The sequence below is a fragment of the Meriones unguiculatus genome, chromosome 7 (genome assembly GCF_030254825.1).
Source record: "Meriones unguiculatus strain TT.TT164.6M chromosome 7, Bangor_MerUng_6.1, whole genome shotgun sequence".
NCBI classification, from domain to species: Eukaryota; Metazoa; Chordata; class Mammalia; order Rodentia; family Muridae; genus Meriones; species Meriones unguiculatus.
Genome location: NC_083355.1, coordinates 119,979,538 through 120,006,481, shown reverse-complemented (window position 1 = coordinate 120,006,481; position 26,944 = coordinate 119,979,538). Strand labels below are relative to the sequence as shown.

Genomic DNA, 26,944 nt, shown 5'->3' with positions numbered 1-26,944 from the left:
AACGTTTGCAAAGATAGAATAGACACACCCCAATTCTCAGGAATGACTATTCAGTAAGCAGAACTGTCACTAACAACATTAGATTTTAGGGTCTCTGTCTAATTTTGAAGCAGGAGAGAGTTTGCTTTGGGGATATTTGCACAAAAATATTTCAACCTGAAAATTTACTCATAAAGCCAGGACAGCTATCTGAAAACACAGAGCCAAGTCAAATGGAAAGGCTTTCCTGAAAGCTGTGGTGAGGTCAAGTGCTTCCGGGGAACTCACTGTTTCTGACTTCATTAGAGGAGCCAGTGCTTTCCCCATTTGCGTGGCTAGTGACCACACCACTTATGGAGAATTGAACTCACCTAGACAGAGCAGGGTCTGTTAAGTCATGGGAGAACGAGCCAATGGGTAACCTCAGCAGAGGAAATCAGGACATCGGCACAAGTGCACGGAGCAAAGGGCAGTGCTCACGTGGCCCGGTCATCATGTTAATGATCATTGGCTAACAGAGGCACAGCAGCCAGGGCGCACACTTAGGGATGATCTGCAGGCGGTCCTGCAGCTTGATGCGCCCTCTCCTCTGGGGTTAGTTCCAAAGGCCTCCAAGTAGCACGGGAAAACCTGCTGGGTATTGCGAAATAAACCATCAAAAGGGAAGTTGCTGAGCATTCTGCAGGAGTCTCCGTCTCTGTGTCGGGAGGGAGAGCGGGCCAGCAGCATACTTAACTCACTGCTCAGAGATGATCAAAGCCTCAAAAAAAAAAATGCAGCATTCAAAGGGACTCAGAGAGAAAAGGCGAGGATGGCTTCTAATCACCTAACAACTTATTTTTGGCAGTTTTTACCCAATCACCTTCCCTAGAACTAGGACACCTGCATGAATAGTAGGCAAGACGTACTAGTGCCAACCATCACGATTTGGTGCCTGTGGAAAAGCGGGTACATGGGTGTGTTCATACAGGCATGTACGCATGTAAGCACACACAGCATTTGAAGCCCATGTGAAAGAAAAAGCAGTTAACGAAGGGTTTTTTTGAGATGATGAAGGACGGATTTAACCCAAGCATGTCTTATGAATTTATAAGAAAAACAACACTTACTGAAACAATGGGAAAAGTTCTGCCGGCATGCACAGTGACCATGAACTTAAATGTGCATTTTTGCTGTCAGCACCCTAATTTAAAAGCATGCAGAAGTCAGACCTCACCGATGACATTACTGATGCCCTGGACCAAGATCAGGTCAAGGAGATTTGGTTCTCAATAGGGGAGAGAGAGAGAGAGAGAGAGAGAGCGAGAGAGAGCACTCAGAAGTAGAGAAAGCTTCCCGCTCTTCCAGATGGCCAGAGTTTGCATCCCAGCATCTACGCCTGGTGTCTCACAACACCTGCTGCCCTAGCTCCTGGCATCTGACACCCTCCTCTGGCCTCTGTGGGGTCCAGCACACTGTGTGGCTCTCTCTCTCTCTCTCCCTCTCTCACACAGGTGGGATTTGTATGTATTTGTATACATACAAATACATGTCAAGAAAAATGAGCATGTTTACAGATATTTGTAATACAGTCTAATCAGTTACATTCCAGAGTGGTCGGGGCCATTTGGAGACAGTCACTCCCAGCGCATGGCTTCCAGGGTTATTCGCAAGGCCGGGTGGTGGAGGACACAGCCTGCCAACCTATCTGCAGAAAAGGCCACAGAGGGGCCTCCCAGGAGACGCTCCCACCACACCCACCTGTGCTGCCCAGCACGAGGGTTCTCCTTTTGGGCTGAGGAGAAAGGAAAGTTGCAACCAGAGGCAGTAAGTCTGGCCCATAGCCCTCATCTCTGCCTCCCCTCTCTCCACGGTCAGAACACCTGCAGCCTACCCCACCTTCTCCCTCCACAGGCTCTGGGCTCCTCCACTTCCAAGGTAACATCACCCTCTGTTGGAGATCACACCTAGTGCCGCCAGCCACCGACATCCCGGGAAACTTTGAACCTGCTCACACCAGAGCCCTTTTCCTCTTTAGAGACACGAACTGTTTTTCTGTCATGTCCCCATGAAATAAAGCACAATGGCAAACTGTTCAGTTGTCCCTGTGATCACTGACGAAATATGTGACAAGGCCTATTCATAGCCTCAATTACAGAATAAGCAAATATGGAAGCACAAATACCTCTCATATATATATATGAATTGGCAATGAAATTTATGCTAGGCAAGTGCTCTACAGCTGAGGTACACCCTCAGACACACAAAGATTTAATAGTAGATGCATTAATTCAAGAGGACCCTTTCCCTGAAATTTACAGTTGCTTGTTTATAGTTTCATTTTTATTACATGTATTTATAGAGGGGTCGTGCCATGTTGTGTTTGTGTGTGGGGGTAACTGTGAGAGCTGCTTCTCTCCTTTTACCACGTGCGTTCTGGGCATCGGTTCTTTCACTGAATCATCCCACAGACTCTCAATTTGCTTTTTTTTTTTTTAACTTTTAAGAAGATGTTTTCAAATGAAGGTTGTTTCAATGACAGCTATGGAAAATGCAAAGCCATAAGGCTGCATCCATGGTTTCACATTTGCTTCCTACTCCCACATAACTGCTCCTTGAGCAACCACAAGTGCAAGCCCTCAGTATACCCAGCTAAACCCAGAGCTGACGACCACGTGATCGCCACGTGCTGAGGCCGGCGCTGCTGAAAACAAGCCAAAGCAACAGGACTGTACAGCGCATGCTCCTTCCAAGAAGCATGGGGATCAGGCAGGGGGGCGGACGCATCCTATGGGGTAGTGTGCTATGTGGGTATTTAGCAATTTCTTCCTAAATAAGCTCAACAGAAAATTCTTTCAATCATTTCACTTCCAATTTTTTCTAGATTATATTTTTGAAGGAAAAGTTTTCCCTGTCTTCTTTTTATTAATCTGGATTGAAGAAAAGCACACATTTCATTTATTGTCAGGATTACAGATTCTTATTAAACAAACCAGAGCTCATTATAAAATCAATATCAACTTAACCACCATGCCCCCAGGAGGAACACAAAAAGGTCACTCTAAGAAATTCAAACAGTTTTCTTGCTGCAAGGACATGATTTTAATTACAGATACTATTAATTAGAGCTGTCACTGGGAAGAGGGTTTTTATATTTGTTGTTGTTTTTAATTATCACAAACTCAGTCATAAGTATGCATTTTCTACTCACAGTTTTATAAAAATTAGTCATTTCTGCATGCAAGTCCAACCTTTCATTCTATCAATATTTTATATTTGAATTTCAAAGTATATCAAAGGATGCCATGCTTCCTAGAAACCTCTGTCCTATGATCTCTGTCTCTCACACACAGAACTGGCGAGTGAGATTATTTATTTATGCTCTGACACTAGCTTGGCCCTGGGGACCTGGCATCCTCTATTGATGGTCTTGCTCAATAGAATTTCTGGGTAAATTCTTACTAGTTTATGTGACATTTTTTTCCAGGCTGCTTCTTCAAACATGGTTTTTCTTTGGCTTTGAAGCAAAGCTATGTGTTCTGTGCCTGAAATGCCATCTTCAATGCATTTGAAGTTGCCATTTCTTTATAAGAAAAAGATCATCCTGACCAGGCTTGTGACCCCCTTCAGAAAACTAGAGCTGTTCTCCATCCAGTGATGATGATAAGAATTTTGAAATGGGAGCAAAAGCTGTCTCCTCATCTCTTTTAAGCACAGGGGCTTTATGAATTCTTCTCAACTTGCCATGTGGGGCAAAGGCAGGACAGCCACAGAGCAAGCTGCAGCCAGTGAAGACTAGCTGAGGGCGGCTGCTGGGCAGAGGTATTTCCTGGAGAACCTGCGAGCTCACTGAAGCAAATTTGACAACAGGGCAGACAGCATTTGCTTTATACATATTGTGACATGTGAGCTACCGACAAGATGTTACACAGCACAGCCTAAAAGACAAATGATTCAATAAACGAGAGGAAAATCTTACAAATGCATATTGATTAAACCTTCAAAAGTAGCAATCAAGTGAGTTATTTAATATTCCTAAATAAGAAATATTTAGATTTAAATGATACTTTATATGAAGAAAATTGAATTCCCTGATTTCTATTCTATATCTCCTGGGTTTGCATTGCTGGCGAGTGAAGTCACAGTTTCATCATAGAAAGTCATGAATTATGAAACATACACTACCGAGCTCCCCCAAATTATGGGATGTTGTGTACGCCTCTTGTGTTTGAACCTGCCTCTCAGGTGCCTCCAGGCTCCTCTCTGGACTGTCTGTGCTCCCAGCACACACCTGCCACTGCTGCGTCCTGAAGACGTGTGCACTTCACACTCCATTTATCAGCATTAGGCTTCCCTCCCTCTCCCGGGTAGCAGCGGAGGTGGCAACAGAGCAGGTCAAAAGATCCCTTCCTGTAAGACCCCAAGGAAGCTGATGGTGTGAGAGCCATCTTCAAACATCTACACAATCAATTCACGCTGCCACTGTGGCGTGTTTCATTAATAGTGGCCACATTAAGATACAGATGATGCATAATTCATGCATTGTGCTTTTTCCACATTTCTAATTAGCAACCTACTTTCACAGCCAGCACAAGACTGTCCAAGAACGGAGTAAGATTAACACAGAGCCATAAAATCGTGGTTGCAAGGTATTTACATGAATGCTAATGAGAAGCCTCAAATTGTCGTCATAAAAGAGCCCAAACTATGAGTTAATGAAAGAGTGTAAGAATGGGGGGGGGCACAGCTGCCACCAAATAGAGTGTGCTAAATGCAACAGGGTGCTTTGAAAAGTTGTCTTTACCTGGTAGGCTTCAGTGGCATCTGCGCTGGGGTCACCTCCTAGTCCAGACAACTTATCCTTCAGCTTATAGTGCGAGTTGTGACGGAGACAGTAGGCAAAGCTGGAAGCCAGGAGCACCCCCAGGATGCAGGCGATGGAGAGGAAGGTGAGCACAATGAACTTGGTGGAGTCCTCTTGCTCTTCCTGGGGCGGCAGGAGCTTGAGCTTCCCTTTCTGGGGAAGGAGGAGGGCGGGTTAGTGCTCAGGATGTGACAGAGCAGAAGCAGAGCCTCCCCACCCCATGCAGAACTCCACGCTTACCATGGCATCAACACAGGGGGAAGGGGGCGTGCAGGGGCAGGTTGGGAAAGAAACTCCAATGCCACAGCACCCCCAAACTGTGAAGCACAAGGCAAGAGCAAACACAACGGTGGGCTTTTCCAAACTTAATGTAACACATTTGGTGCCTAATTGGCTACTTCAGGTAAAACAGTGTGCGTCCTTTCTAGTCAGGTTGTCCAGAGACTACAGCTCAGCACATGCGCGGCTGAGGTGGGTAGTGTTAACAGAGCTAAAAACTGCCCAGCCCCAAGAGAGGGCACTGGCCTGAGTCAGCCGAGCTCAGGGCCTTGGTTCCTGGCACTGAAAGCGTTCTATTGGCTAGCCCAACCACCCAACCACCTCAGCCACTCTTTGTGTGGGATAAGGCTCAAACTCCAGCTCCCAGTGCTGAACACTGTACCTTAAAAGAGGACAGGGTATTTAAGAACAGGGACGCTCACTTCTCGTCTTGGGGGAGTAGGTGAGAAAATCCTTTCCTGCACGTCACTCAACTCCAGGGCAGATAGCCAGATAGCGCCCCCCTCATTAGCTTCATTAGGAGGTGTATTAGCAACAATTAAACACGCCACAGGAAAATGGAAGGGCCGCCGGCAAATCGCCCAGGACTCCCGGCCAGCAACCCCCACAATTACTCGGGAAATGAATGGAAGAGCACGCCCTGCCTCCGTCCTGGTTGCTACGAGAGGAGAACAATTAGCGAACTCCTTTCCGCCGCCTAATTTCGCGTGGTAACAAAATGGATTTTTCCCCATGAATGCCTGGCCGGCCTATTCATTATCTCTCTTCTATTAGTAATTTTCTGCTCTGCTTTCAGCCTTCCAACTCTTCGTTTCCTCCAGTCTCTGAGTGTACACAGTGTCTCTTATGTCAGCCCGGGCCCATTTTTATCTTGTAATCATAAAGGCCACCAAAGCAATTATCGCTGGTCTTGACTGGAAAAGCTGGTCATTAATTAGCCTGCTTTTTTGCCTTCGGTGCGCGGATTAGCGGGCGCCGGACCGAGTTAATGGAAACGCGGGTTAAATGAGAAAAAACGCTGGGATTTCCTGCCTGGGTGCGCGGCTTGGTTCTGCTTGCCTCTGGACCTGGGAGGTTCCTGGGCTGCAGCAACGGATGAACAGAGAAAGGAAAGGAGACCAAAGGCCAGGCCGAGGGGACCATGGGGCGGGGACGCCTCGCCCCTGGCCTGAGTGGCCAGAACCCAGCGGCTGCCACGGGCCAGGAGCACACAAGGACGCGGAGAAGGCTGTGGGACCTTCCTCCTCTTTCCAGGCTTCCTCCTGGGTCCCCTCCCCCTTCCACTCCGGCCCGGCCCACACAGGAGTGCTTCTAGAAAGAAGTCGCGGGGAATCTCGCGTCCCTCCGCCCAGCCAGCAAAGTCCCCTTTCCACTTTCCAGGCTACGCGTCTTTGCCCGGCACCTGCAGACGCCCAAACCACACAAATAACTCTTTCGGCCAGTGCCTCCGTGGCCCACAAGGCTGTCCTTCTCACAGGACAGGCAACTGGGTGCAGAACGCGTAAGAGCAAGCCATTTCTCCACCAGGGAGCCCAGGCATCGCTTGCAAAGCAGAGCAGCACGCTCCCCAGGGTTCAGAGAGGTCCCAGATCTGTCAGGGCGGGAGCTGGTCACACTCCGCCCCATCGGTGGCTGCCTTCTCGGCTGCCCCAGCCTGTCTCTCCTCTTCTCAGAGTACCACAACAAAGACAGTGGAAGGAAGACTGCTCCAAGCGCTCCTGGGCTGCCGCAGGGGTCCTGAGCCAGGGTGCAGCCCAGGCTTTGGGCGGACCTGTCCTGCGTGGCGCTGGAACTCCATCCTCCCCAACCTCACTTCCAACATGAAGCATCTCAGCTTTAGGTTCTCAGATAGCTCTAAGTACCAGCCACAGAGAGCCATACCGACAGCCCATCAGTACGCTCTGCTCTGCACCGGACCTACGCTTCCACAGCTCCACATCGCCAAAGGCCCAGAGGAAGAACACAATTGCTGCCAGGTTGACGGTAGTGCCAGGTGAGCGGGCACTCCGGAGCCACAGGAAGAGGCAGGCGGTGCTCCAGAAGTGAACCTGGCCCCAGACTGTGGGACAACCACACCCCGTGAACAGCCTGGCACAGAAAAAGAGGAGGAGGTGTCGCAGCTCAGCAGGTTTCATCCTTCTAGGTTCCACTTTAAACCAGTTGCTGCCTCAGCTCCTCCTGGCTGCCTCTCCTCTAGAGCACCGGGATTTACTGAGACTCAACCAAACTGTCAAGGTGAGAGCAGAAACCCATTCCCCTGGACCACACAGGAGAACTGAAGAGAGCAGGCCACCTGCACGGGAGTGCCCTCAGCTTGCCCAGGCCTCCATTCTGGGCCTGAGGAGTGGCTGGTGCCCAGGGATAGTGCCAGCTATACTGCTGTCCCCAGACCTCCTTAGCCACCTGGGAGGGGGCTCCCACCACTGGCAGAGGACCCAGATCTGAAGCTAAGGGCTTCTGGGCATGGATAGGAGAGTACCCTGGAAGATGGGCAGAGTGGAGGCTGAAGGGGAGAGAGATCTGATAGAGGGGTAAGGTGGACTCCTTTGAGTCGATATTGAGGTCTGGATTTTAACTGACTGATGTCATCTCAAATGTGAAAATTATCTCTTAGGGGTTCTCTGTTAGTTCATGAATCTTGATGTAGTAGCCCACTCCCAGGTTGCTTAGGCATCTGTGATGTCATTATTGGTCTCCCATAGGGGCCTGGGATAAAAGGACCCCTGCCTCTTACCTCCCTCTCTTGCTCTCTTGCTTCAGGGTGCCCACTTCCCCTTCTCTCTCTCTCTCTCTCTCTCTCTCTCTCTCTCTCTCTCTCTCTCTCCCTCTCTGTCTCTCTTTCTTTTTCCCTCTCTCCATCTCTGTCCAATAAACTCTTTTATATCATATTTATTGTACATGTGTGACATCATTTTTAAATACTACCATTCTCTGTCTGACAATAGCTCCAAATGCCCTGCCCTGGAGGGTTGGAATGGGATGGGGAAGAGCTGCCAGCTTTGGGTCAGGCCATAAGAATCCTAGAAGAAATAAAATTTCCTAAAACTCCTTATTTTAATGTCAGCTGAACCTCCTTTTCTAGGGATAGTGGCTGAGTTAACCTAACCTCCTATCACCTTTCTCTTTGTGGAGCTAAAAAACAAATTTAAAAATACTTGTTAACTCAGAGCCTCGAGAGAAAAGGTGAGCCCACCGGAAGCTTCAAAGCGAGCTTGTCCCTGTGCAGACCCGAGTGCAGCTGGTGTGTGCCCGGTCCCTGTCACACTGGTGACTTCCAGGGAGGAGCAGCTTGGTGTGGACCACAGGCGGCTTTCCTGGGCCTCCCGGATGACAGCCTGGACTAATTAAAGACATCTTATCAGTCTTGACTTGAAATTGAAAGAAAATGATGTTTAAATATTTATGACTTGACATTTACAGTCAGATGTCTTTTAAACTCAGAACACCTTCTGCACAGTGGAAGATCTTTCTGAAAGTTTGGAGCAGCTCTGAGACACTCTCAGAAGCAAGTTGTTAGAGGTGCTGGGGGGAGTCTGTGCATCTAGCATACAGAAGGCACAGCACTATCAAGTAAGTTCCCAGCAGCAGAACAGGGTGGGCAGAGGTGATCAGAAACAGCCAGGCCCAGCTGCGCAGTTCAGAGGCAGGCCGAGTGAGGGAGAACTGAGTGTGAGCATGCCCTGCTCCCCGGGCACCTGCAGCTCCGCAGACTTAGACCATGCAGTACTGCAAAGGCTGTGAGGCCAGGTCAGCATGGCATGGGAGGGCCAGGTCACGGAGCCACTCTTGGAAATCATCTACAGGCCTGGTGCCCCGGCTGAGCTCAGCCCTCCCACTGCTGCCTGAAACGCACTTGTGCTGTCAGTGACAAGACTTCTGAGCCACCCTTGACAATCACCCTTGTAACTTTTTAAAATGTTTGGTAAGCTGAGGGGAGTGGGATTCAAGACGTAGAGTCAACTGTGAGAAGTAAGCCACACCAATGCAGAACTCTACGGTGAGCAAAGGTAGACATGGCAACAAGACAAAGATTTCCCGCAAGGCTGTGAATTACCACAAGGCTGTGAATTACCACAGCCAATTCACAAGAGCCAGGCATCTGAGCCTCTGACTTGCAGTTTAAAATCTGCCTGCACACACACATACAAGTTATGGGCATAAACATGCAGCGTCATTAGCACCACATTTCTGTTGCTGACACACTCACTCTGGATTTCTAAGGAACCTGATTTGCAGCCTTGCTCCAGCTCCCGCTGTATTAACACACCACCCCCAACGCCAGGCACACATTCTGATCTGCAGAGGACTTTACTAAAGATAAGGTGAACAGTATGTCCCTCCCTCTCTTTTAGGGACCCATGGTATTATGACTGCAAAACCTCCCCCGTGGGAAACAGAAATTAGTCTCAGAGGCTATTAATGAGTTACTGTAACAATTTGTTCTTGGCTAGATGGGCATCTTAGAGAATTATTTGGAAATTTCTTCCTAAATTTACTAAGCTATATTTATTGAAATGTAGCTGCTGTCACTTTAAAACTGATCACAGTTTTTAGTGAAGCATTTTTTCAAGCCTGGACAAGTGACCAAACTTTAAAATGGGGAGGGGAGAAGGGTGTCTTGAAATATTTTAAAGTATTTTTTAAAGCTGTTAACTGAACTATTTTTAATTTGGAATTTGCCACAGAATTCTAATAAATGAGAGAAGTCAGGCGGAAATAATCATGTATTAATTCTCTGCATTACAAAATCTTTTCAGAAGCTATTATCAGAGCAAGAGGCGCTGCGGTCTGAATTCAGGGTGGGAGAGGGCCTTTGTGCAGCTGAAAGCTATTGTTCCCCTCTACGGATGAAATTGTACTTGCAAATCTGCCACTCAAATGGCTTAAAAAAAGCTTATATGGGCAAAAGAATCTCCCAAGAAATAATTATTTTTAAACATAAACTTCAATGAAAATAAGTTAGGTGCTGATTTTTAAAAAGGCTGTTTGTTGAAATTTTTAGGCACACACGTAAGTGAATGCACAAAAAATAATAACTTATTTGCTATCTTGAAGCACTCCTAAAATAGTTGTTCTAGAAAAACGCTCTGTTTTAGACTAGGGAAGATTCATGATACCGATGTCGAAAGCGAGGGAAGACAGCGCTCTGAGCTCACTCTGAGCATTGCTTTTTAACCACAAATCGTCCAGGGTGGAGGAAGCAGCCAGCGTGGAGAACAGGCCAACACGGTCAGTCCAAAAAGGAGACGTGCCCCTCGCGTTTTCAGATCCACTGGCTGCCTCTCCATCACATCAGAAATCAAAACCGCCGGGCACCCTCCGCGCGTGCTCTCTCGGCCTGTGTGAGGCCTGGCGTGCCCACAAACTCATGGTCAGGAGTTTTCTAGGGAAATGTCCTGCGACTGAAGAGGGACATTTGGCCACCGGTCTGCTCCAGTCCCGGCCTCCCCCCAACGCGGAGAATCAACTCCCTTCAAGACTGGGTTATCTTTTTTTGTCTTCACCTGCTTCCCCTAGGCCGGGAAGGCCTTGGCGGAGGATGGCTGGTCAGGCCCTGGGTCTGGAGACCCGGGAGCTGACTGCATGGCGGCAGTCCTTAGTCCCCTCCCCCACGCCGGGAGGCTGACCGCACAGGCCTCCGCTTTCTCACCCCTGTTCCCTTGTCCCCCACCCCCTAATTCCCAAGATCCTTGCCGAGGTCGTGGAGATCAGACCACGGCTCAGGACACAAAAGGTCGAGGATTCCTGGGAGCCTCGGGTATTCACAACCCCGAGAGGGTCCTAACTGGGACAATGCCGCGGCCCAGCCTCCCGGGCCACAAAGCGCGCCGGCCAGCCAGCCGAGGGGAAAAGGATTAACGTCCCCAACTACGCCCGTGTCCATCCAAGAATACCCAAAGTATCTGGCACCACCGCGGCTGACCAGCATCCCCTCCCGGGGCCGCCGTGCTCTCGGGAGCCGAGCTGGGCAGATAGGCAGGGGCGGGTGGGCATTGCCTCCTGTGTGGGTGGAGAGCAAAGAGCTTCCACCTTCTTTCTCCGCTTCCTCACATCTGCTTGATCCCTAAAATCTGTCTGTCCCAGCTTGGTGGAAAGCGAGGACCGCTAAGCCCTTTATTCCAGGCGGGAAGGCTCTCGGGTGACAAGTGGGCCGGGTACCAAGGGAAGCCCGAGGTCTCCCGCCTTCAATGGACAACTGAAGAGCGGGGCAGAGGCGCGCAGAGGGACGGGACCCTGGCGGGCAGAGGCGCGGCGCTCGACAGGTGGACCGCCGCTCAGCCAGCGCTACCGACGGATGAGCAGGGCCCTGGAGACCCCGAGGCTGCCCCTCTTCCTTCAAGCGGTCCAGCCTGGAGCGTCGCGGTGCAACGAAAACGCAAAGGGACTCTAGCTTTAAAGTCAATGCTGTCGACTTGGGGGACTACCCAGCTGTCTGGGGGCGCAGCTTCCGTAACCGCATATCAGGCGGGTTTTCAGAAGGGAGCCGGCAGTCAGAAAGGAAAGAAACAGCTCTTGTTCAGACAGCTCTGAGTCAGAAGTTTCTCTGGCGAGCGCGCGACCGCCCCACCTGGCGGGGGTTCTCTGATGGATAGAGGGTGGGAGAAAGCGCAGGTTCCCCTTGGGTGGGAGGAGGGGGAAGCTCGGAGGTGCTTCTTTGAGAGGCTGGGTTGGGGGGGGGGGTAACCACATTCTCCTGGACCGCCCCACCTGCTTCGCTAACGCTCCGCCCCGGGCCCACTCCGACCTCTTAACTGGCTGCCAGCTGGGATGGCATAGAGGCACACTCTGGGACCCCAGAGAGGAGAGCAAAGAGATTTCCAAAATGTGGTCAGAGGAAAACGATCCACACGGGTCTCCTCTATGCCGCTACTCATCCTGTCCTTCATCCATCCTCCCTCTTTCCCCATCATACCCGGCTCCATCTCTGTGTCCGCACCACCTCGCATCCCTGAGGCCGTTTTCTCCAACTTCTGAATTTCTGAGAGAGCCGTCCTTGTGACAAGCCGAGAGGAGTCCTCCAGGGGAGAAGTCCTACGGCCCACAGTCCCATTCTCCCCCGGGGAAGTCTCCAGGAGGTGCAGGCTCAGGGCATCTGACTCTCCCTTCTAATCCGTGCGCTCAGAAAGACCTGCCACCATGGGCGCTCTGCCTCCGCCCCATCTGGAGACAATTCCAAACGCGGGTCTTTCCTGGCCGAGCCTTTGACACGTGTGCTGCGGCGGCGGCAAGTCAGTTATCCCCTGAATTAGGCGAGATGCCCCTCGAGCACATCCTCACCGCGAGGAGGGCTGTTCCGCGCCCTGCTGCCACCGTGCGTGGTGATGCCTGGAGAGCCTCTCTTCAGCCCTCCTGCCCCACCCCGCTCCTGTCTCCTCTGCCAGGGCCCACCCGACCGCCCCTCTCGGCGCTCACGGCAGGGCTGGCCACCCCTGGTTACCTGCGGCTGGGCGGACGCTGGGTGCCCAGGGGAGCAGGAAGAGGTGGGGGTGTGCGCCCGGCCCACCGGCTTCGGGGTGCAGCGGCCGCGGCCGCAGGCGACAGCGCCATCCTCGCAGCCAACCGCTTCCCCGTGTCGGAACCACTGCCGAGCCGGGCCGTCCTGCTTCGGACCACAAACTTCTCCGGCGGCGGGTGGAGACAAAGGTACCGCGCGTCCCGGCGGCGGCGGCTCCCGCTCGCAGCCGGCGGGTGCAGGCAGTTCTGGGAGGCCTCTGGGGCGGCCCGGCGTGCTCCGCCCCGGCCCGGCCCCCCGGCTAGGCACGACGGGTCCCGACGCTGCGTGGGCGGGTGCAGGGTTCAGCCCGGACGGTCCCCGCAGGCGGCCGGCCGCGCGCGCAGCTCCAGCCCGCACGGCCGCCGCGCCCCGCCTTATATCCGGGCCCGCGCGCACCCGGCCGGCGGCGGCGCGGCTCGCGGCCCAGCCACCGGTTGCTATAGCGATGTCGTCGTCTCCCCCCCCCCCCCCACATGTTGCTGACAGCAATTGGCTAAGGGGCCGCGGCTCTCCATACACCCTTATCCGCCCCACACTATGAATGGACATAAGCTTTGTCAGTCATTGGTGAGGCGCCGAGCCGGGCCTGCACCGGTTCTTTCTTTCAGTCTTTTCTTTCATCCCTGAGTTGCACTTTATTCTGGCCAAGTTCGGAGTAGCACTGGGGTGAGGGAGTGAGGCCTTGGCTAGAAAACTGCCCTTTGCTCATTGCTGCGTAGAAACTCTCCAAAAGGAAAAAAAAATACAGTAAGCCAAGCCTTTTCTTGCCTTTCCCATCAGAAGCATGTTAATTACCTGGGTCACACACACACACACACACACACACACACACACACACACCGTACAGGGACCCCAGTTTCTAAGACCCACATGCTCACAGGAAGCAGCCTGTTGAGAGCAGGTACCAATGAGACTTTGCCACTATTTGGTCCATGCGGCCGCTCACCCAACATGCTGCTCTGAGACAGCAATGAAATCCCAGCAATTCTTCCAGTATCCTTATGCTCTTGGCTCTCGTGCTTTCCCTAAAGGACACCCTCCCTTTCCCTAAAGGACACCCTCCCCACCGTGTGTGTGTGTGTGTGTGTGTGTGTGTGTGAGAGAGAGAGAGAGAGAGAGAGAGAGAGAGAGAGAGTCGCTGGAGCCTACCCAGTTACTTGACTCCCAGCGCAGACCTGAGGCGGGAGTCCGAGTGGGTTTGTGCCAGCCAAGAGGTTTCCCTTCCCTGAGCGCTGACTCTTCGCTAGCGCAGCATGCTCCCACTCACTCCTGGCTCTTGCTTCCCACCCCTTGTTTGCCCCAGGGGCGAGGCCACAGGTTGGGCACCCTGGTGTGCCGCTCCCCCAAGGAGCGGCCAGGAGCCAGAGAGCCCAAACCCAACATCTGTGCGCACAATGCGCTCTTCAAGGCCCACAGCTGCAGGAACAAGGGGAAGAAGGAAAGTGTGGGGGAGCGGAGCCTGTCATACGCAGATGACAGTCTGCGAGGGCTCTTTAGTTCCTCTTTTTCTGGAAACCCCTCCGCCCCCCTCCGCCCCATCCCTTCTCCTGCCGCCTTCCCTTTGTTCCCTGCACTTGGGACAGCTGGAGACAACGGTGGCTTGCACCACGGACACACCCCGCGCACACCCGGAGGCCCAGGGCCTTGTCTGGCCCGGACAAACTCTGTAGCCCCCACTGCAGCTCAGGTGGGGAAAGCTTGGTAGAGCCTTGCCTTTTCATCCACGGGGCGAACAGCCAGCCCTGCCCAAAGCAAAGGGCAGCAGCTCCCGCAGCTAGGCAAGGGCCAGACTCTCAAAATGATGCCCAGTGCTCTCAGGTGCCCGCCTCTACCCAAGCGGTTTCTCAAGGACCACTTCCGGCTGCTACTCTTTTGTTCAGTTAGTTTTAATTTACAGGGGCTGAAGGAGGGAACTGCCGAGGCCTGGGGTGGTGGTACAACCTGCCCCAATCTTTTAGGCCTGTGTAGGTTACAAGACTTCATGGGAAGATGAGTTTGAGCGGTGGCGAAGAGGAGGAACCTGGCTTTTTCCAATAGTGGCTTCTCCTGTGATACAGCAGGGGCAAGGAGTTAACTGTTTGGGCTCCGGGTGCCCCTTTGCCACAGGTCACCCTAACCCTAAACCAGCTGACCCCTTTAAACCTGGTTGCTGCGCGGTGACCCTCTCCAAGGCCCTCCACTGGGTTCTCCAGAGAAAAGCCGTCCATTCCTCTCCACAGGCCGAGGACTCAGCAGTGCTCTGAGGCCAATCGGCTTTAGGCTTGCTGTGGGAAGGACTAGGATGGCGGCGGGGCGGTTCTTCTCAAACCCTGCCATCATCCTTAGGGATCAGCCTACTTGAATGCCTGGTGCCTCTATAAGCCCCCAAAGGGAGTCTCAGTCCAGCCTTGGACTGAGAACCCGGAAGGAGAAGAGTCACACACAGGCCGGAGTTCTGGAGTACAAGAACAGGGGACTTGGAGTCTGAGCGAGGCCCAGAGGAGGGGACCTGCCTGCCGCCCTCAGCCCTCAGCCTCTTTGGCAACCGGGCCTCTCCATAGCAACGGCTATGTGTAAGCAGCGCCTCCTCCTCCTTCCCCCCTCCTCCCTCTCCTCCTTCTCTCCCTCCTCCTCATCCTCCCTCTCTCCTCTTTTTACCCCCCTTTCCTGTCCACCCCCACTGGACTTGGAGATGACAGAATACTGGGACGGGGACACAGACTTCTCTATGACGAGAAGCTCTGTCTCCCAGGTACCTTGCGTACCCTTAGGGTGAGCGAATGCATCACGTACCCAGGGCAAGGGCGCTCACCCTTTGCTTGCCCACTGCTCTCCTTTGGCTCCCCTACTGCGGTTACAGTGTCCTAAGGTCATGGGGGTGGGCGCAGCGGGGGAACACAGGGGCCTGCAGCCCAGGGCGAGACCTGCACTACGCCCAGGAGATCTGGGCGGGGCAGCGGAGTCGGGGCGCGCGGGTCCTGCTTATAGGAACTCGCACAGCCTGCAGGATGTTCGCGGGCCTTGTGCTCCGGCCCAGAGCCAGGGTTCGGCTAGAGGCGAAGCACCTAGAGTACCCTAAAGGAGGCACACTCCAAGATGCTGCTCAGCACCACCCCACTTGCTCTCTTCGCCTTTGATGGTCCCGAGCCACAAGCAGGTGTGGGGCACAGTCCCTTTGCTCCAAGTGGCAGGGACCCCTCGCGGTTACTTCGGACGAATAGCTGGAGAAGACCAGAGCCCAGAGCAGAGGCAGGCCCGAGCCGAGCGCGCTGCCCAGGCAGCCAGGAAGCTTGGTTTTCCACAGGCATCAAAAGACCTGGAAATCCGTGAGTAGAGTTGTTTGTTTTACTTTAGTCTCCCAGTGTCCCAAAGGGCTCCTTCACCTGCCATGTCTGAGAACCATGGTCCAAATTTTATTGGAATCGGCTAGCTGACCTGCCTTTCCCCTGCTTTGAGGGGGGAGGGGTGCAGAGATGCAGGCAGTTGCATTTTGGTCCCCTTTTCAATGACGAGATGTCCTTAAAGTCACCCTGCGGTTGTTTCTATCGAGAAAAGTGTATTTTCACCGCGGACCCGTAGCTCCTCTCCTGCGTCTGGCTGCAGGTGCCTCGGATAGCTGGGCCCTGAAGTGGAGAGCCCTAGACTGACATTGTGGCTGCGGAGGACACGGAGCAGCTCCGCTCCGACAGACAGGCGCTTGCTGACCAGGGGAACAGTTTGTACTGCACATGACGACTTCTGGGATAAATTGACCCACGAGGTTCTTTTTTCCCCCTTTCCTTTTAAATTCTTATTTTCAGAGCAGGGGAAGCCCTTTACAAAAGTTTCACAACAATGATAATTCAGCAGTCCTCAAGAAAGTTAGTGGTATTTTTCCTGAACCATGAAAGTTTAGTTCTAATTTCATAATACACTTCATTGTGTGTCATTTCAGTAACATTTGTAGAAAAAAATTAAACAACACAAAATATGTTTGAGACATATTGCTTTAAATTTTTTATAGATGACCAAAGGGTATATTATTTATATAGAAGTTAGGGATAGTTGGCTGATGAACAAATAAAAATTCTAGCATATGAAACACTCCCTAAACTTAGAAATTTCCTAAACAATAGAAATAGTTTTAATGATTTGTTGGTCTCTACTAACTCTCTGTTGTTTAAAGTGCGTTTTACACTCATGTGTGAGGCTAACTTGCTGAAATAAGAATCTCTCTTTCAATTTAGGGTCCAGAGTAGCCCTGAAGAGCCCTCAGCTAAGAGATTACAGTCGCCAGAACATGGACTTCTCAAAGAAAACACAGTTTTAAGCAAAATAGAGAAAGGCTGTTTTGGTAGACACACGTGTGGCAAGGCCACACACTATCTTGGGAAGTGTAAACGGCCTGGTGAAAGTAGAGAATGGCTTTTAAAGTGCTCGGTGTCAGCAAACCAAACCAGCTGTCTAAAAAAGGCAAACACTAATGCATAATTATAGCTCACACATAGTGTTTAACATGCCTTTGGTTTAGGAATCTGTTCATGAAAACATGAATTTAAATTATTAATTAAAAGTGAAGCCAGAGTCTTAAACTTTTTGTAGCACTTTTCTCACATCTATGAAGGTGAATGACTATTTCTGATAATGCATTATTGGGTTTTTTTGGGGGGCAGAATGTCTGGCTAGGGCAGCTTCCCAGGGAGATACCACTTTGCACTGCCATGAGGGGAAGAAACGCACAGCGCAGCCTGCGGACTGCAACCCCTGTCGGTGACATTTTGTTTTGTTTTTATTTTTGTTTCTCCAAGGCCCATCTTTGGGAGAACAGAAGATCAGCCCATGCTGCCACGAGGGCCAGCCACCCGGAGAGCAATCACAGTGAGCCGGAGAACAGGTGCTTCCTCTTCCTGCCGTTTGGGGACCTGCCACTTTGCCTTTTGATGATTGTCAGGTATAGTCCTTAGAGCGGTGCCTCCATTTTGAAATTGGGAAGAAATGACACACCCTGAGATTATTCATTCAAATGTCTTACTTGATTTTAAGGGAAAACAAATAATCCTTTAATCGACACTTTTTAACTTTTACTTTATTTTTTGTGGGGAGGGGAAAGATTTGCCAGCACAGCTCAGCCTTTATTATCAGGCCTAGTGCTGGCTCATGTTCTCATTGGTCTAAAGTTTTGTAAATGGAAAAAATAGGGACTGCACTATGAAACAGGGCTTCTGCTCCCTCAGTGGTTTAACACAATTAATAAAAAGGACTGACTGGCCAGGTGGCTCAGTGGGTAACGCAGTTTGCTGGCGAGACTGGTGGAAGGAGAGAAGCATCTGCCCTGTTTCCTCTGACTTCCACACACAGTGTGGCCCACACACCCGTTCTCCCCAACAAATAAGTATAAAAATATTTAAATAAAAATGCGCTTCAGCAAAAGTTTATGCTTGATAGTTGGTTAGCATAAATGTGGCAGCTTTGTAGACTTCTCTCAGAAGCTCTGAACTACAATTCAAAGGATGTGACAGGCCGCTGGCCTTCGTCTGTTGTTATTCGCTTTGCCCACCAAAACCTGTGTTCTAGAGGCCATGGCTTGTGGGCAGGCATTTACAAACACAGCTTCATCTGGCTGTATTCTCAGATTCCAGACAGTCTCTAAGATGAATGACTTTCTGGCTCCCTCTTTAGGAGGAGCTGGCCATTTATTATTCACAAATAATGCTATAAATGCATATTTAATGGTTGCTATTCAGAATAGTGTGTATATTGTATGTTCATGACTAGAGTTTTCTTCCTCACAAAATTGGGCTAACATTAACAGAACCTTTGTAAGAAAGACTCATTTCCACGGGAGTAGGGTTCTAACTTTTTTGAAAATGGATAAGTAGTACCATTGTGCTCCCATGAAAGAAAACAAGATACCTCTGTAGAAAATTTCCAGGGTGTCTCTCTCTCTCCTTATGGTTAAGCTCTCTTTCATGTGTTTTGTCTTGTCAGGTATGGACCATAGGTCCATTATAATTGTTTGGAAACAGCTCCTTCCTTGAATTGCTTTGGAATTAAACATGAAACAACAATTGAGGTAAATGTTTGTTTCACAATTATATAATTGTGCAATGCACTGTTCACATTCTTTAAGAGAAATGAATGTGTGTGTTTTAACATACGGAAAGAGGCCCCTTGAGTGACTGAGCAGCCGCAGTGCAGCCAGCTGGCTTCCAGGGAGGAGTCCACAAAGGAGTCACTGTAGACACAGAGTGCTCACTTCTGACATTGTATTGCAGGGAAGTTTGTAAATATTTAGGTCAAACGAGAATAAGCTTTTGGTGGTGGGGGGAGCTGGGTGCTTCTCTGGCACATAAGAAAAGGTGTCAGGCTTAGCTGTCACTGAAAAATTTAGTGGCAGTCATTCAGAAGTCCACAAAAATTCACACGTAGTTCATTGACATAACAGTGGATTGAATAATCGTTTGTAAAGTCCATCAGCTCTCCTCTGTGGACACACCAGGACTCTACGGTGCTTCTGGGTGTGTGGTTCACATCAATGCATGGTCCCGCCGGCTCTCCCGATGCTGGGGACACGGTCCCACTGGCTCTCCCGATGCTGGGGACATGGTCCCACATGGCTGCCATGATCTGTGGCAGGCTACAGCCTTCTCGACAGTGCTCAGTCCTTTCTAACTTTCCTGTTTATATTTGCCTCCAGAATTCTGATCCAACATTTTAAAAACATTTTTTACTTTCCACTGTCCCAAATTGTGTGGTCCAGTCACCCGTTTCTCTGTTCACATCTCCAGTGGCTTTTGAATATCTAAAACATAAATCTTTAAAGAAAGATCTTTGTTTACCATTATTTTTAAAAAGCCACTTAAAAAGATTCTTGCTGGACCTGACAGGCTGGACGGGAGGGGAGGAGGACCTCCCCTATCAGGTGAATGGCTGGTCCAGTATTGGTGAGAGATCAGGGCTGCTCTTCCCACTCAGTCGCCGGTGCAGGCTCGTTGGGAAAGGTAAATAACCATTCAGCCCACTCTTTCAACAGTTTTGGACTCTCAGTTATCTATGGTTTTGATTTTTGCTGAATAATGCAACGGCAAACACAAATAGAAGCCCACAGGTGTCCCACATTGGCCTCGCCAACTGGTGGTCCAGGAGACCGAGAGGGTAGAGTGACTAGGAATCTTGGGATGACGCACAGACCTCAGTCTGCTGCCATTTTGAGACATGCTGGTCTCAGGAGAAGGCTGGGACAGAACCTGTGGGAAGCCGCGCACTTGCTTTGGAGACAGGGTCTTGCTATGTATCTCAGGCTGGCCTGGAGCGTTGCGGAAGCCGAGCACTCTGCACAGGAACCGTACATTAAAGTACAGCGAAAAGGGATCACAAGTACACTGTAGGAAGCAGAGAAGTGTTACTCGGACCAGCCTGTGGCAGAGGAGTCGGGCTGAACTTGACTGTTGGCCCCGACTTGTTACTTCGTGGCAGCCAGTCCTCCTCTCTAGGAGAGGACTTTGGTCAGCATGGTGGAAATCACTTTCAAGATAAGGTGACAAGTCGCTTGCTGTCTTCCCAGCTGTGGTAAACCCATTGCCAGGCACAGACTGCTGGTGAAATGCCCATGGAGCCACACCTGGGTCTGCAGCGTTGAGGGCTGAGGCTGCTGGTGTAATGGGCGTGGGGCAAATCCCCGCCCAGTGGGCGCTGAGATGACGCTGGCAGCTGGAAGCCTGCATGGTCTGCTCCTGACCTCTGGCTCATCCTGGCTGCACGGCTTTAAGTTGCTGCATTTGGAGCAGCTTGTTGCACAGTAGAGGACAACCATTGGAGCTAGGAATGGGCTTAAGCTGCTTGTGTCAGACTGCCCTCCCAGCTAATGAGAGCCCTGCACAATGGAGTGTGAGAGTCCAGGTCCTGTGCAGGGCACTACTGCAGGATTGCTACACCCGCTCAGCCCATGGCTCCCAGCAACGCTTTGTTCTCTGCCTGTTTCTCGTGTCTCTGCCCAATACATTCCCCTCAAAACCCCAGTTCAGGTGGTGAAGTTCTGTTGGCTTTGCCTGCTTCCCTTGCAGCTTTTCTTCCTCTTTCTTTTTCTTTTCTTTTTTCTTTTCTTTTCTTTTCTTTTCTTTTCTTTTCTTTTCTTTTCTTTCTTTCTTTCTTTCTTTCTTTCTTTCTTTCTTTCTTTCTTTCTTTCTTTCCCTCCCTCCCTCCCTTCCTTCCTTTCCTTCCTTCTTTCCTTCTTTCTTTTTTCTTTGCTTCCTTCCTTCTTTCTCACTCTTTGTTCTTAAAAGTATTTAGTGTGTGTGTGTGTGTGTGTGTGTGTGTGTGTGTGTGTGTAAAAATGAATGTCAGATGATGGCATTAGACTCCCTAGTGCTGGAATTATAGGTGGTTGTAAAATTCCAGATATACATATAGGAACCAAATTTGGATCATTTGGAAAAGCAACAAGAGCTCTTAACATTGAGCCATCTCTCCAGCCCCACAAATGGCCTTTAGAAAAAAAAAGGGGGGGGGCGTTTTTTGAAATAGAGTCTCCTCTAGTCCAGGCTGGCCCCAAGCTCACTATGCAGCTCAACAAGACCTTGAACTTTTGATCCTCTGAGTTCTGGAATTACAGGTATGAGCCACCAGCCCTGGCTTATGTGGTTCTGAGGATCAAACCCAGAATTTCATGAATTCTAGGCAAGTGCTCATCCCCTGAGCTATCGCCTGCCCCACAAATGACCCTTCTCCTTTTTACATTTTTAATTACATTGTCTGTGTGCACGATGTGTGCGTATAGACTCACACTTATGCACACGCAGGGTGGGACGCTCATGGACGGCAAACAACATATTGCAGAGTCAGTCCTTTACTCCACCATGCTGAGCCCAGGGTTGAACTCACACTTAGTGGAAAATGCCTTTCTTGGCCTTTCTCTTTCTCATGCCTCAGGCCTTCCACTCCTTGGCCCCAAGAGGGTGAGTTTACCCTGTATGCTCCTGGTTGCCTGCTCTGAAAGGCAGAAGCCACAGTGCTCCCTGGTGCTCTTTGCCTGCTCGTCCTCTTGACTTCCAGTGGTTCTTCCTGCTGACCCCCTGCTTCCCCCTGCAGGCTGTCACCGCTAGATCACGCCCCCACCCACTGGTGCAGTGCTTTCTGATGTAGAATCCTTCAAATGCATCATACCACCCCACCCCTGCCCCACACACTCCCTAACCCTAGGCATGGCCTTTATGGTCCATCATAGGTTTGTATGGTGGAGACCCAGACACTCCTGTTACCACTGCCTGCTAAGGATGCAGTAGATGGAGAGAGAAAGAGAGAGAGAGAGAGAGAGAGAGAGAGAGAGAGAGAGAGAGAGAGAAGCTGCCCAGGCTGTGAGCCAAGAGGATATTAGCCATCTCTGCACGAAATGTGTCTTCTGAAGTGGCTCCAGGTCTCCACACATTTTTTAAGCAATCCCCTCTTGCAAATTTAAGCTTCGGCTAGGACAGTCCCACGTGATTGATAATTCTTTCTGTGGGACTTACAGGTTCATAAACTAAAAGTCATAACGTCATTGGCCACAGGTGTGTGATATCCTTATTCTTTACATGGATATAATGTGGGTCATAGTCACAACTTAACAACCTGAGCAGGGCTCAATAAACGTCACCATCAGGAGCTAGAAGTGTCCTTCTGTTTACCTCCCTTCCAGAGCCTGGCGACCACATCAGGTTCAGATGGAGATTAACTGCCGCCTGAGAACGGACACCCTTCCAGCAGGATGTAGCAAGAAGCCACCTGGGGCTTTGTGCTAGGATTTGGCTACCACACAGCAGAAATGGGGTCTCTTTGGCTACCGCACAGCAGAAACGGGGTCTCAAGCTTCCATCCCATGCAGGGGTGCTGGGTCAGAGGGCACCAGGGACTCTGATTGGGGGCACACACCACAATGACACTCGTTCTGTGCAGAAAGTCCTAATGGTTACACTGTCTGAAATCTCTGAAAAAAAATGAAAATAATTATTTCCAAGAAAATTACCAACATGAGTTTGGCCTTTGAGAATCCTTTCGTTCTTTCTTCACCACAAGGAACCAAGAGGACCTCGCACTGAAGAGGGATTGAGAACCATCTTCCGTGCCCTTTTATATAACTCTATTACTTGGAGACCCTGGGGATGAAGGGACACAAGGCCAGGACCTCTGTCCTCTCCAGGTGGCCAGTCCTGGCAAGCTCCTTGATGGCTGGAGGAGAACCCCAGCTCAGCAGACAGTTTATGATTTATGATTTAGCCCGGATTCAGGGCTAAGATGTTCCTGGCTTCTTAGATGTATGCCCTGCGTTTCAGGAAATCCGGAACCCTGGAGGGTAGCAGTGTCCCTAATTGTCCGGGATGCACACCCACAGGCTTAATATTCTGGGAAGCTAGACTCCCTGGATAGATGATGAAAACCAGGAAAGGAAAGGTCAATGCAAACAACAAAGACGACTGGCAAGGTCATGGTGGACCACAGGCCAGAACTTCGCTTTAAGACATGCAGGGGTTCCTCAATGTGAGTTTGCATTGTAGCTTACCAGACGCAGCTCTCAGGGGGAAAGAACTGGAGAATGTGTGCAAAGCGTGATGCCAGAGAGGGCTGTGCTCAAACAGTAGGTACCAAAATCAGGAAGGCTCACACAGTGGCGCCAGAGAGGCATTGCTAACTGTGGGTGCTTGAGAGAGACACAGTCAAACTGGGTGCTGTAGCCGGCATTTTACCACTCTGTGGGCTCCTTTCTTCCTCTTCCACCTTCTCAGCCCTTAATGCTCCCTTAACACTAGACAGGAGGATAGATGGGAAAGATTCTTAACTACTTCCTGCTTATCATGCATCTTGAATTCCTTGGGGCGAGTTTGATCTTTGCTGTCAGGACTCTTACTTCTCCTCATTTCTTTTCACAGGACTGCTTGACACACAGTCAGCCAACCATCGGCAACATCAGCCTCAACCACACCGTTCAGGGCACTACCACCTCTATGTCCTCCGAGAAGTTCCCAGAATTCCAAACGTCACACCCTCACGGAAACTCTCTGAGGCCGGCAAAACCACAGCGCTGCTAGAGCACGAGGCAAATCATAGTCAGCCGCTGTGAAGTGGCCTTTTATTCCCACACCTGGGATGAAAAGGAAAATATACTTCCATAACATGTGTGTGTGTGTGTGTGTGTGTGTGTGTGTGTGTGTTTTAAGAAACCAAAATTACAAAATCTCACTACAGGGTACCAGAGAGAAGCATGGGCAAAGTGTGATTCCAGAGAAGCTTAGGGACATGTGGCATCCTTCATTAAAGGTCCCAATGACACAGCTCTGCCATTTGGAAGAAGATGCTTGGCCCAGATAAGGGGACAGAGGGAACAAGTGCCTCCTCCCAGCTACTGAGGAGCCTTTGGCACAGGCCCCCACGGGACTCTGTGGTAGGCTCAACAGAAGGCTAAAAGCAGAAGGATGGAGAGTTCTAGGTCAGGCTGAGCTACATGGTGAGACTGCCCAAAAGATAAAAAATGAAGATGGAGGCAGAGGAATTTTTATACCGTGGAACAGCTAGATATTTCCAGGAGGACGTGTTCAGATCTAGCACTTGTTCAGATCTTTGGAGTCTCGTTTGATGAAGGAAGTCAGATGTCCAGATAATTTTTGCAAACTTTTTCAGTGGTGAGAAATCTTGGTGCAGTTGTGTGTCCTTAAGACGGCATGCTGGAGCCCTAACCCTGCAGGCCTCAGGATATGACCCAGTGGGAAAGAGGATCTTCAGAGGTAGCCAAACCCAGAAAGGTCATGCTCTGACCCCAATCCACAGCCTGTGTCCTTTCCTTGTCATAGGAAACTCGGGACACACGAAAACACATGGAGGAGAAGTAGTGGAAAAGCACACAGGGAGTAGAGTAGCATGAGGCATGGCCTGGAGACATGTGGCCATGGCCGAAGAGCACTCATGACCCCGTGCACTCTGACTTAGGGACCTATTGGTTAGGCTGCCAGACAGAGGGTACCACTCCAGAAGACACAGGAATTCACACACCACCCAGCAACACGTGCTTGTGGTCTTCTAGGCCAAGCACACACCCGCATGTCTATGCGCTGGACTTGGCACATGCACAGAGCTTAACCCATCTCAGACCCATTCCCACCTGCTGCTGAGCCTTTTCTTCCACCACCGTGAACATGAGCCAACTTCTGTCCTTACCTGACCATTACTCCTCCTCCTCCTAGCCCAGAACCATAAAAAAATAAAGTGTGACGATTGGCCTTCATGTTCTCAACACGATGTGGAGCAGAGTGACATGGAGGAGGAGCCCGTGGCACATCGGCCACCAGCTTACACTGTCCTTCCCCATCATTAGGGAGTTCTTCAATCAATATCAAACGGAAACAGTCCCCTTTGAATTTATCTAACATGTTATCTCTCCAGCTCTCCATCTTTTCCTCTGGATATTGTAAGACAAGTAGCAAACCAACAACCCACAGTATTGAGTGGCGCCCATGATGTGTGCGCCCATTCCTTGGTCCCTCAGAGACACTAACACAAAGGAAGGGGGGAATCCCCCCATCTGTGAGGCCACTTGTCCTAGTGTTTCAGGGCCACTTACTTGTACCCAGAATCTACCTTCCATCCCCTGCAAACATTTACCAAGTGCTGTCATATTTCTGACACATTTCCCAGCTCTCCAGTCTCTGGGGTGCCCCTGTCACGAGTGCTGTGATCTGGTTACGCTGGGAGTCCTGAAATGCAATTTATCTGCACTGGCCTCTCAGCCACACAACCCAGCACTGCTTAGCAGCTCTCCCTGACCACGACAGGCACACGCACACACGCTGCGCACGCCGAGTGTGCCCTGCTCACCGATGGAAATAACACCTAAGTGCCCATGTTCGGATTGCCACTACGGTGACTCTCTGCCCATGTGGCCTGGCTGTGGTTTGCTCTAAAGAGAAGTGGATAAATGAGGGGCCCTGCACCTTGAGGTCCACAGCAACAGGCAGCCACCAGGCCTCCCTATAGCTCATCCCCATAATGGTGAATAAACATTGACCTAGGTGGGCATGGCTTGCCTGGCACCCTGAATTCTATGAATCACACTGTGGCGCTTTGAAAAACAAAAACAGAAGACGGGTACCTTTTCAACCTGCAGTCATTGCCGAGGGGCTGGCGGTGTGCGTGGTGCTAAGGTCATCCGTCTTACTCTCTTCCCATGCAGTCTGTTCCACTGCTATCTTTTGATCAGTTATTGGCTCCAGAGTGCTGGCTGTGCATCCTGGCCATGACAGTACAGTGTTTTGTCCTCTTCCTACAGGGATGGTCATGTGACCCTCAGAGTCCCCAGGAACTTGGTCTGTACACTCAGGACCTTTTCCAAGGTGATGAGAACAGGGGGATTGGCTCAAGGGCAACTTCAATAAAGAGAAAACGCAGCAGTGTAGAAACTGAGATACATAAGCTCTCTGAGAAAAATGTGCCAGCTGGTTCATTCCTCAGAAGGTCAATATCCTACAGACCCAAGAAGCCTAGACCTTGTAGGGCGAATGGACTCAAAGCAGATATAGGAAGCTGCTGCCTGGCCACTCCTCAGCATGCACACGCTTCCCTGGGACCCCACCTACCACTGTTGGCATTTGGGGGTCTCCTGTAGCCTTCACTGAGCAAATGCGGGTTTGTTCTGTTCCAGATAAGCTTTCCAGGGTCTTTCTGCCCTTCACACGGAGGAGAGGTGTAAGGAAGCTTGAGGGGGTAGGCAAGGCCTGGGAGCGGGTCTCACAAGAACAGGGGGTACAGCGAGTGTGTGCGGTCCTCTCGGGAACACCTGACAGACCATCAAGATGAGATGCCGGACAAAGGCTTTCCTCCTCCAGAGGGAAGGAGAGAAAGAAGATGAGGAGGCCACGGTAAGGGGTCTGTCCACACAGAGACGCTGCAGAGTCTGACATCCTCCTCAGGCATCCAAAGATGACAAAGTTGTGACTGTCTGCTCTGGTGACAGCATCACCCCGGAGCATGGCATCCTGGCTGATATCACCATGGAAGCCACTGGCCCATAGCCGGCAGAAGCCATCTGGCTGGGTGAATTGGCCTGAACCAAGGTGGCTACAAGATGGTGCTACCCAGGTGCAGCAGTGCAGGCCTGTGCCCGAACTTTGGGGAGATCTTGCCTGAGCAACAGCCTGCCACAGAAGCCTGCCACAGGAGTTCCTGAGGAAGCGCTGCTCCACAGAACAGCAACAGGGCCGATGTCCAGCACCACGGGGCAGGGGGTTGGAGTGCTCCCACACCAATGATCCGTACCCCAACACAACCCTAAAGCCCTGCGCTGCAGAACATGGAGGGACTGTGATTTAAGCAGGGTGCCTCTTGGGGCTTGCCTTCCTAGCAGAGCCTGCAGGCCTGGCCAGTGTACA

General features: G+C 50.8%; 1 protein-coding gene and 1 long non-coding RNA gene across 7 annotated transcripts in view; one reads left to right on the top strand and one right to left on the bottom strand.

The window, feature by feature from the left end:
- Positions 1–26,944, bottom strand: part of Ptprn2 (protein tyrosine phosphatase receptor type N2) — a 695,760-nt gene that overhangs the window by 106,317 nt on the left and 562,499 nt on the right. For 4 of the 5 annotated variants that reach the window (XM_060388289.1, XM_060388285.1, XM_060388286.1 and 1 more), the window contains one exon: positions 4,763–4,975. The exons of the other annotated variant lie outside the window; for it this stretch is intronic. In XM_060388289.1, coding sequence (XP_060244272.1) covers positions 4,763–4,975 — 213 coding nt within the window. The remainder of the gene's footprint in view (positions 1–4,762; positions 4,976–26,944) is intronic. 5 annotated transcript variants of the gene reach the window in all.
- LOC132655313 (uncharacterized) lies at positions 14,220–24,942 on the top strand. 2 transcript variants are annotated; one of them, XR_009593165.1, is made up of 4 exons: positions 14,220–15,901; positions 17,363–17,505; positions 18,543–18,627; positions 23,456–24,942. It is a non-coding gene; the product is annotated as an uncharacterized LOC132655313 (long non-coding RNA). The 2 variants fall into 2 exon arrangements; XR_009593166.1 differs by lacking the exon at positions 23,456–24,942 and adding an exon at positions 22,228–22,848.